Source organism: Ixodes scapularis, unplaced genomic scaffold, assembly GCF_016920785.2.
Source record: "Ixodes scapularis isolate PalLabHiFi unplaced genomic scaffold, ASM1692078v2 PGA_scaffold2__306_contigs__length_199485367, whole genome shotgun sequence".
NCBI lineage: Eukaryota > Metazoa > Arthropoda > Arachnida > Ixodida > Ixodidae > Ixodes > Ixodes scapularis.
This window is the reverse complement of record NW_024609857.1, coordinates 105,766,480-105,777,086: the sequence shown is the minus strand read 5'-3', so window position 1 is coordinate 105,777,086 and position 10,607 is coordinate 105,766,480. Positions and strand designations below refer to the sequence as shown.

The 10,607-nt window shown below is 46.6% G+C and overlaps 1 protein-coding gene across 1 annotated transcript; it reads right to left on the bottom strand.

The window, feature by feature from the left end:
• Window positions 1–834: 834 nt before the first annotated feature.
• On the bottom strand, window positions 835–1,610 carry LOC121046847. Its single transcript, XM_040501535.2, has one exon. It carries the CDS (start codon window positions 1,593–1,595, stop codon window positions 879–881), a length of 717 nt encoding a protein of 238 aa, XP_040357469.2. The 5' UTR covers window positions 1,596–1,610; the 3' UTR covers window positions 835–878.
• Window positions 1,611–10,607: the final 8,997 nt, after the last annotated feature.

The following is a 10,607-nucleotide window of genomic DNA, read 5'->3' as shown; positions in this document are numbered from 1 at the left end:
CCAAAGCTGCTGAGCGCGGGCTGATGGTGAGCTTCAACAGTTATTTGACCTTGACAGAGTAAGATGTGAGACTATTTTGAGCACTGTCAGTGAACACCGAACTCAAATATGGCGTGCAATTAATTACAAACAGTAATTACAAAAAACCAAAAGGGTGAAAAAATATATAATGAGGGCACTTTGGTTTACCACCTCAGTGCCTGCTTTGTTTTCATTTAAAATATATCTATCTATCTATCTATCTATCTATCTATCTATCTATCTATCTATCTATCTATCTATCTATATCTATCTATATCTATCTATCTATATCTACCTATCTATATCTATCTATCTATCTATCTATCTATCTATCTATATCTATCTATATCTACCTATCTATATCTATCTATCTATCTATCTATCTATCTATCTATATATATATATATATATATATATATATATATATATATATATATATATATATATATATATATATATACACAACACGGGCACTTCACACCATCGTACGTGGTCTCCGAAGAGGATATGAACGAATATGTGCAGATGAATGAACCGTACTTAATCCTGGCTCCGCCAATTTTTGGCTTTCGGCGGGTTCCTGGAAGCTTTGATTGTTTGATTCATTGGATTAAGTACGGTTCATTCATCTGCACATATTCGTTCATATATATATATATATATATATGAATTCGCTAATATAGCACAAATTCATGTGGCATTCTCGAGGAAAAGAAAGCACCTGCATTGCTTCACAAAGTTGTCCCCGGGCATAATATTAAGACAAGTGGGCAAGAAAAATAAAGTACAAATTTATTCATTAAGTTAGAAAGATTTCATTGCTACAGACGTTACAGGAGTGCGTTCGTCTTGTCCAATCAAAAGTAAAAATCCATCAGTGCCACCCCCTTGCTGGCGTAGGAACGAACATTGGCATCGTCATTGTCTACGTTTATCGAAAAGTAATGAAAAATGCACTTCAGGGGCAGAAATTTCAGATAACGAGTCTGAATGATTCTGCAGAAGGCCTCAATGGCACACACGGTCTGCAGCTGATCGCAGCTTTGTGCCAGGTAGAGAAGATTACTCGAAGCGTTTCCAGGGTGCAACTTAAGCAGGAGAACAAGCACATCCACAAACCGGTTTCTTATCTTGACCCGGGCAGAGAGCAGCAGCTCGAAAGACGTTTTTAGGACTTTCTCGACCATGACGTCGCTCAGCTTGCTGCCGTGCTTCCGCAGTACCGATGTCAAGGCTTCCGTGGACGCTACCACTATATCGGGGCCCTCGTCTTTGACCAGACACTGCAAGTTCTCCAAACAGGTCACGAGGTTTTTGGCATCCCCGACGACAGACGGGTAACGCTCAATGTACTTGATGGTTTTGATTCTGTCCAGGGTGCTGATGCTGGTTTTGGTCAGCGCTTCGTTGAGGAGACCACCGCTCTCCAGCTGTCTACTGCAACCGCAGAACCTCTGGTACCAGGGAAAGTCGGACTGAAGAATTTCTACTGGCGGCGGCACGTTGTTGAGCATGGCAAACATGCCTGACCTTCCGCCCTTACCCAAGCGAAGACATTCATAGAAGCCAGACATGCATGACTGCTTGGCTCCTGGATCGACCGTGCCAGTTACGCACCGCTATCGCGTTTAACTTGGTTTAACAGGCTTCATTCTTGTTTTATTTTTCAAATGTTGGACGCATCATAAGAAGCTGAAGCCCCGATAGTGTTCAGTTCACTCCGTCAGAGTCATGAATGACCTAGGCCTTACCATTACCCGGATTTTTTTTTTTTTTTGCAGAAATTGGATTGATTGAGGATTTATATCGTAAATCTGGCTAAAGCCCCCGTCAATCCACAGTGTATCTATTTCGTCGTAGATTAGGAAATGAATTCTTGTAACTTGACTGTGTTTTATGATTAAAAGAAAAATCAGAAAGCAAAATCGTTTATTTACAAATCTTTAAATAAATGCTTTTTGCAAAACAAAACAAAAAACCGAACAAACAAGGAAATTAAAATGGTTCCATCCTTGTCTTCTTCATAACCCGCTAGACTGTGACGACGCACTCGAGTGAACGTTGGTGAGTATTTTCCGAGAGCAGAGAGCGGGAGTCAGGAAGTGCTTCCATCCTGCGACCGAAGTACTTCACAAAGCTGAACAGCCAAGGCCACGGGCTCAAGATTGGGGCTTTTAATAGACCTCTTGCCAAATTACCCAAGCATCAAAAATAATGCTAGGAAAGTATAGGTATTCTCACTGCACGCGCTCGCATTTTATGTATAAAATATTTGAAGCAAAAAACCAAAATAAGACGGTGACAAACGCACGTGCAAAGGGCCATTTGTTTTAGGTGTTTGCTCTCGAACACTTGCTGTGGCAGAGTAGCAACCGCTCCGTCATCTTATCGTTTTGTGGGACAGGGCTCGAACAGAGCCAGCTTACTTCATGCTTGCTTCGTACCATTGAGCTCGTCGACCTCAAGGGAAAAGTCGTAGATAAGAACAAAACTTTTGCATAAGATGGTCCGCCTAATAATCTTACCTTGAGTTGACACCTTATCGTAACCATGAGAAACAAAGTAGTCCGCCTCAATATTCCAACCCTAAAACTTCATCTCAGGACTCTCATTACGGTGTTTTCTAATCAGAGCGTTCGCCAGAATTCTTTAGCACCGTGAGAACAGTTGTTCATGGCAGACGATAAGTTGATTTACCCTCAACTCGTGTCAATGACGTCACGGGAACATATATACTTAGCATTAGACGATTGCAAGCAGGGCAGAGCTGTATATTCAGAGTATGGCCACTCATTGGAAAGTATAGGAGGTAAATGAGGAGACGCCATTGGTCGAAAGCCAGCTCGGCGTGTTCCAGGGCGTTTTCGCAAATATTTGAATGCGGCCATCCAGAAGCCGGAAATAATACCCTGGCGGTGGTTGCGAGAAACAAAATTAATAAGTGCGTAGGAATAACTCCCGGTGACTGAAAATACGGTGCACGTGATGTTTCAATCACGGTCATCTAAAATCATGGTGAAGCAGCGCAACTGGCGGAACAATCGTCATAATCCTGTTAACGTAGCAGCTTGGGCGTGTTGGTTGCTCATTTTTACACACACTACAGCGCACTATTGCAAACACTCACCCCTTACACACGAAAAATAAAGCCAAATTCAAACAAATCGCGCTGACCACTGATCTCTATGACAATTGCTGGATCGCGCTTCCCCGCTTGTTCGCTGCAGCGCAAGTGAAGCCACCGGGCTTCACTCGCTTGGGATACGATTTGCCGTTTTTGCTAGCCTTTGCTGCGGTTTTCCAGCGTGCTGACGACACGTTTTCTACTCGTTCGTCGTCATTCGCCGAAGAAGTTTTTTGAAGACTCCGTGTATTGTTGAGACTTGCCGTTGTGAACACGTGGAAAATTTTACGAAAGTGCAGTGTCGCAGGAAAAAGGCACAACGCGTCGAAAGGAAGGGCTGGCGGCGTGTTAAAAGCTTCCTTGGCACGCCGAAGTGCCGTGTCTCTGTGCCTTCGCACGCTTGGATACCGACCAAGAACCGACGCCGTGTGTATGTGTTCAGCGGGTGCAATGTGCGTGAAGCTGTTCGTGCCTCTGGATCAGCGTCTTTTTCCCTCGCGGTTGAGGAACGAGCTTAATCCAGCGTCCACTAGCGACGGAAGATGGGGAGAAGGTACGTCTTTTTTTTCGTCCTTAGACGATTTACACAATACCGTGCACAACAGCTCCTCATCACTGATCAGTGCTGGCTTATTATCAACCTACTTAATTGCACTTGACGTTTGAGCGCGGCTCGCCTAATTGTAATTGCGGTCAACAGATTGCACACGACCATATCGGCCGCGCTTCAAAGATTTTCATTCTCGCCGTCTTGTACTTTTGCTTTCGAAAACCCCCCTGGCTCCACAACGTTGCCCTATTCGTGCTCCCACGGAATCTATTAGAGTAGATTTGGGACATAGCCATGGTTAATATAGTACATAAGAACACGTACAGATCTCCCCCTTTTATTGATAGCAACTCACCGGAACAGCTGGACGATCCAGAACTCCGTGGCCGATATATATAAATGATCTAAAGGCATCTACGCGCGACACACGTTCAGAACTTTGGCGCGGCGTCAATTCTTGACCGGTATCCAAGCGTGCGAAGGCACAAAGATGCATCACTCGGCGTGCCAAGGAAGCTTTGATCACGCCGCGACACCGGCGACACGTTTTCGACGAGTTGTACCTTTTGATACGGCTTCACGCACATTGCACTCGCTAAACACATTCACACGGCGTCGGTTCTTGGTCGGTATCCAAGCGCGCGAAGGCACAGAGACACGGCACTTCGGCGTGCCAAGGAAGCTTTGAACACGCCGCCAGCCCTTCCTTTCGACGCGTTGTGCCTTTTTCCTGCGACACTGCACTTTCGTAAAATTGTCCACGTGTTCACAACGGCAAGTCTCAACAATACACAGAGTCTTCAAGAAACTTCTTCGGCGAATGACGACGAACGAGTAGAAAACGTGTCGTCAGCACGCTGGAAAACCGCAGCAAAGGCTAGCAAAAACGGCAAATCGTATCCCAAGCGAGTGAAGCCCGGTGGCTTCACTTGCGGGAGCGGCAAGCGCGATCCAGCAATTGTCATTGAGATCAGTGGCGCTGACAGACAACTCGTTTTTATATATACTTTGTCCTCTTCTACCTCTTGCACGCGCACCGATCTCCTAGACGCTTAAATTTTTTTTTCTCTTTTTCTGTCACGTTTAAAGATGGTGTACTGATACAGTTTTTATAATTCCAATTAACTAGAGAAATTATATAAGCTGAACACATCGCCAGGAATTATAAAAACTGTATCAGTACAGCATCCTGACAGAAAAAGAGAAAAAAAAGAAAAAAAGAGAAAACAGAGAAAAAATAATTAAATATTTATATCAGATCAACAAGATGTGCAAATTGAGCTTGTGCATAAAACACAGCCCCCCTCAGCCCATTTAATTCTTAGCCATGAATCTTATACAAAAGTCAAATGGACATTGCCTCTAATTGTTCATCCTGTGACCCAATATCTAAAACCAATGTTTGACTTGAGGGTCTTGTTCTCCTGTTCCTTAGTCAAAACCGATACACTTCAAGCCTAAATTCGTCTGAAACTTAGAAAAAAATGCAAGGCCAAACAGAGTTCGAGCGGCACATTCGTTTCTTACATCTCTGTACATGACCATAATCGAAACATCACGTGCACCCTATTTTCAACCATAAAGAGCTACTACATTTAGCCCTTACGCGCTTATTAAAGCTGTTTCTCGCAACCACCACTAGGGGGTTCTTTTCGGCTTCTGGTTGGCCAAGAGAGCAAGCTATACTTCGTCTCACCTTAGTATGGACTATTGTTAGCCGCGAGAGCTAGTCGCTTTGAATGAAGCCGCGGCGGCTGCACGAGCGCTCGTGCAGCATGCGCTCTAGTCAAGGCAGTCAAGGCTGGCCGCTCGCGCTAGCACAGTCTTCGCGGTTAGTCCATGCTAGGGTGAGACGAAATGTAAGCACTCTATCTGCGTCTGGTGCACGCCCTGGCTCTGCCCGCTCCTCCCATTGACCAAACTCTCTCTATTGGCGACGTGCGCGATCAAAAGCGTCGCTGCGGTCGGCCTTCCGAGATTGGCCGAATGCTGACTATGATGCCAGCAAAGGTTTGTTGTTGTTTAGCTTTACTTTACTTATTTTGTAGAAAACAACGATGGCCAGCAAAGGTTTTGTCATCGACAGAAATAAGAGTAATGTAAGAACATCGATTTTGACGGTGTTGGCAGTGTTGGTTTCAGAGCGCAATAATTTCAAGCTTCCACCATGCAAATTGCAAACACCATCGAACTTGTTGTTCGCAAGGTAATGACGTCACGAGAGGGACCCCTAGCGCGGTGCCACTAAAACATCTCGCCGCTAATACACGGCGCTGAAGCAGGGAATCTGTCCGCCATCATGTCTCTGCTCGTGCGGGCAAGTGCGTACAATAGACCTATTGCTGAATTACCCAAGCATCGAGGAGAATGCAGGAATTGGTGTTCCATGCGCCGCACGTGTTGGCCTCAACAGTAGTAACTTTTTTTAAAGCAGATGCCCCAAACAAATTGCATCTGGCACGCGCGTTCGTCTACGCTTTATTTTGGCTATTAACTTCGAATGTTTTATACGGGGAAGGCATGCGCGTGTGGCGCGTGGAACACTAATCCCTGCATTCTCCTCGATGCTTGGGTAATATAGCAATAGGTCTATAAACCTTTTGCCGAATGGCCCAAGCAGCATAAAGAATGCCGGGAACGTAGGTACATGTGCTGCGCGTGCTGGCGTCTTGAGCACTTTTTTAAAGCAAAAATCTAAAACAAATGGCAATTCGCACGCGCGTTCCACAGACCCTTTATTTTGGTTACTTACTTCGAATCATTTCTATAAACAACTGTAAGCATGACGCCGTGACTGGTGCCCCATAAGTGCAAGCACGTGCAGCTTGCGCGTGAACATAGCTTCGGCAAGCTTGAAATTAGACGGGCTTGTCCGCACGAGAAGAGACATGGCGGCGGCCAGTCGCCTTGCTTGCAATCGTCTATGGGAAAGACGAGCACATGTGGTGCCTGTACCTACGTTCCTACCATTATCTTTTATTCTTGGGTAATATTGTCGCCCGCAGGGCCGAGAAAGCAACGCTCGGTCACGGACCTCGAGAAGATTCGCGTTTATTCTTGCTCCGGACGTACCTTTTATTATTTCGTCTTGCTTTGTTGTTCTCGAAAGTGCCTGTACATTCTCGCCCGAGCGCGTGACGCTCGAACCTTCTTTGCCGAATTTTCGAGATAGTCACGTACTGTAGATAAGGAGCCGCCCGTGGCCTTGTCGAATGAGTCACGCTCTCGCTTGCTGTTACGCCGCCGAATCGCCGCCCGCTTTTCTGCTGCCTAGACGCTCGTTCTTTATTTTGTTTGGTACAAGTTCGCCGATTAAACCTTTGCTTTGAGTTTACTATTCGCCCTCTCGTTATCTTTATTCGTGACAATATTGGCGACGTGAGCGATCGAAAGTGTCGCTGTGGTCGGCCCACCACAATTGGCCGAATGCTGACTATGACATCAGCAAATGATGTCCCGTCGACGGAAATAAGAGGAATGTAAGAGCTTAAATTTTGACGGTGTTGGCAGTGTTGCTTTGAGAGCGCTATGATTTCAGGCTTCCACCATGCCCATTACAAACACTATCGAACTTGTTGTTCACAAGGTAATGACGTCACGAAAGATAACCGAACGAGGGCGCCACCGAAACATCTTGCCGCTAATAGCCTTTTAGGCTATTAGCGGCAATAGGGCAGAGTCAGCTAAGGGCAGTCCCAAAAGCTCCAATACTGCCACTCTAATGGCAGTGACAGGAGATCATGCTCGGCTAAATCAAGCACCCTCGATTTCGTGAATCGAAGGTATCGTAAAAGGACCAACATCTTTTCACCCATTCTGCTGTATGCTTTCGCAGACGTTCGCTTATTCTGGTGTGGAGAAGCTGTGTAATTCCGACATAAGAGCGCCGGTAGCGTCAGGTTTGGCTCTGCACAGGGTGTGTAGAATAACTTTCGGAAAGGGCCTATTGCAAGCGTGGCGCCTCACTGGTGTCCCATGCGTGCATGTGCAGCGTGCGCGTGAACGTAGCTACGGTAAACTTGTAATAAACATTTCGCTAAATAGACCCTTTCTTAAAGTCAGCTTACCCACCTTGTGCATAGCAGAACCCGACGCTCTAGCAGCGGCACTACACAGCTTCTCCACACCAAAAAAGCGAACGTCTTCGAAAGCAAAGAGCAGAAAGGGAAAACGATGTTGATTCTTTTACGTCACCTTCAGTTCACGAAATCTAGGGTGTTTGATTTGGCCGAGCATGATCTCATATCACCGCCATTAGAGCGTCAATTATGGAGCTTTTGGGAGTTCCACAAGGTGATCGACTCAAACTTTTAAAAAGGTCCCGCTGTAAGCTTAGCGCCCCGACTGGTGCCCCACGGGCACCAGAACGCGAAGCGTTCGCGTGAAAGTGGCTTTGACAGGTTTTGTGATTGCATGTGCTTGCCCACACATGCAGAGACACGGTGGCGTTCAGATGTACCGCGTGCAATCGTCTACACTTCCTAATTTTTTCCGTCCGCCTCGCTCCACTTCCAGGCTTAGACCACGGTGTAAGGTGCCCTCTTTAGGTGAGGACACGGCGGGGCTGAACGCGGGGCGCGAGGAATCAGATAGAATTCGTCCGACGGGCATCCGAAAGAGTGCATTATTTGCGGCCACCGTGCCCGCGGCTGACAGTGTCGCCGGCGGCCAAACGGCGAAACTGTGTGAGAGCGGAAAAAAATTATCTTGTTGCCATGACACCCCGGTACACCGTGGTCTTTCTGCGCGAGCGACAACCTCGCTGCAGCTCTGCGCGTGTGGAGCATGAGGCGGCGCGAGCCGTCTTTGCCGTGCCCACGGGTCGACGAGTCGTCTGCCGGCGCCGCTTGAAACCATAAAACTAGAGAGAGAGAGAGAGAGTGTAAAGCGAACTTTATCTGCACTGCGCGAGGAGCGTGCTGTCCTCACCTCAAGAGTATTATCTTACACCGTGGCCTAGACTGACGAATATTCGGAGGCCGTCACTTTGGCTCACGACAAAGCCAATCTCCACAAACAAACGAGAAAAAAAACAAACGCAGCTACGTTCCTCACATGTTTATATGGGTCCATAAAGCATCGGTCAGACTGCTAATGCATCATATAAAAGAAAATCTGCAGACACTGTCTGAGGCGTGATTGTGTTGTGCGTATGTTTGAACAGCCGAAAGTAGGTCAGCCCCCATGGGGCCTCTGGTGTCTCAGCTGTAGATGAGAAATTTAGCCAGTGCGGTACCGTCGCTAGCCCGAACTTCTTAAGGTGCACCACGCAGTAGAGATTCGCGACCGCAAGCCAGTACGATGCTTGTACAGATCGAAGCTGTCTCGAGGTGTGTTCTTTCTTCGTATAATGGCCCTGTTACGTTGGTTCATAGCCTCCTCTATACTCACAAAGCCTGGTAGTTCGAGGACGGGGCCATAGCGTTCCTGGTTGCAGACTTTAAGCGCGAGGATCTGGTAGCACAGAGCATTTCTCGGGGAGCCTGTAGTCAGCGCACAGCTTTTGCAGAGGCGAGGACCCGAAACATGGTTTTCAAACCCGACGAGAAAAGAAGCAGCAACCCGAAGAACGTGAGAAGCACGAGCGGACATTCCATTGCTCGGGAGAAGTGTGTTTCGGCGTCTGGGCACTATAGACCTTTTTCACTTACTCTCGCCTGAAACATTTCAATCTGCAAGTAGTAAAAAAATAAAGGGAAGAGAAAACTAGAATGGGTGACGGTTACGCTTATATCCTAAATGCATTCTATTGGCGTGGCGAAGTCAAAGCAATGTTTTCGCCTATACTGGAAGTGACGATATTTCAAGATGGCGGCGCCCTTGTGAAAAAGGTCTATACTCCGTTTCACCTTATGTTGTACCGCGGCGAAGGCTAGAAGCGCGAGTTCATAGCGTTGGTAGCTTCCCTTAACTTGTGCCGTCGAGATCTGCCCCAGAGCTAGGAGCTGGCGCTTGTGGCCTTTTCTGCGGTACATCATAAGGTGAAACAGAGTATAGAGTCGAGCTCCGCAGGTGGAACGCACGGAGGAAATGGCGCTTGCTGGCGTCACATCCTGGCCAAGTCGCTTGAATTGGTGTTGCCGCCGGAGTTGCCGGAGTTCCCAAGTTGTGCAAAAGGTGCCGTCTGGCTGGTATCGTTGTGTCGGCAGAAATGCTGATCGAGACTGAATTATTCAACCAAGCTTGGCAAGAAGCATCTGAGCTAAGAAGACAGAGCCCACAAAGAAGATGTGGGAATAAAATTGGCGTGCGTGGTATGTACGCGCGTTGTCTCCGTTTGCTAGTTGCTTTATTATTGCCTTCTCGCATCGCCGAGAGAATGTTACGCATTTTCTCGGCACTGCGGGTTAGCACTGCAAAAGGAAGTCTGCAAGAGCATTTTTTAGCACCATTCGAGCCAGGAGCAGTTCGCTCTGATAACCGCGAGAGACCGAAGCCGCCGAACCTGACGGCTGGTAACAAATGCGAACGGAGCCGTCTTTTTCCGCCCAGTAAATCCCGTCGACGTCAAGAGAGTTTTTCGTAAATGTGAACCAGGCATTAAGGTGCAGCCCCACCTTGCATGACGTTTTGGGGCTTTTTTTGACGGTTTATAACTTTCTTTTTATGTATCCTACAATATTAAGGTTAATGCCAAATTAAAAAGGTGTTTTTCAACAATACTGTAATGTCTCGCTTTTTGCGAATACCTTCAGTGGTTAGCTAATTATTCAGCTTTTAATAGACCGCAGTCTTTGATAGAGAAAAAATATTTCTCGAGTTCTAAGTTCTAACGTCCCGCCGTCCACGATAGTTTACGTGAGCATTCGGTTGGATATAATAAATTAAATAAAAGTAAGCAATGAACTGTACAGATAATGCATATTTTAAAATAAAAAAAAAATAAAGTTTAAAATGGTATTATTTTATGTT

Excerpts from the sequence above, each read along its gene's own strand:
- LOC121046847 (XM_040501535.2), bottom strand. The coding sequence starts at position 1,595 with ATGTCTGGCTTCTATGAATGTCTTCGCTTGGGTAAGGGCGGAAGGTCA.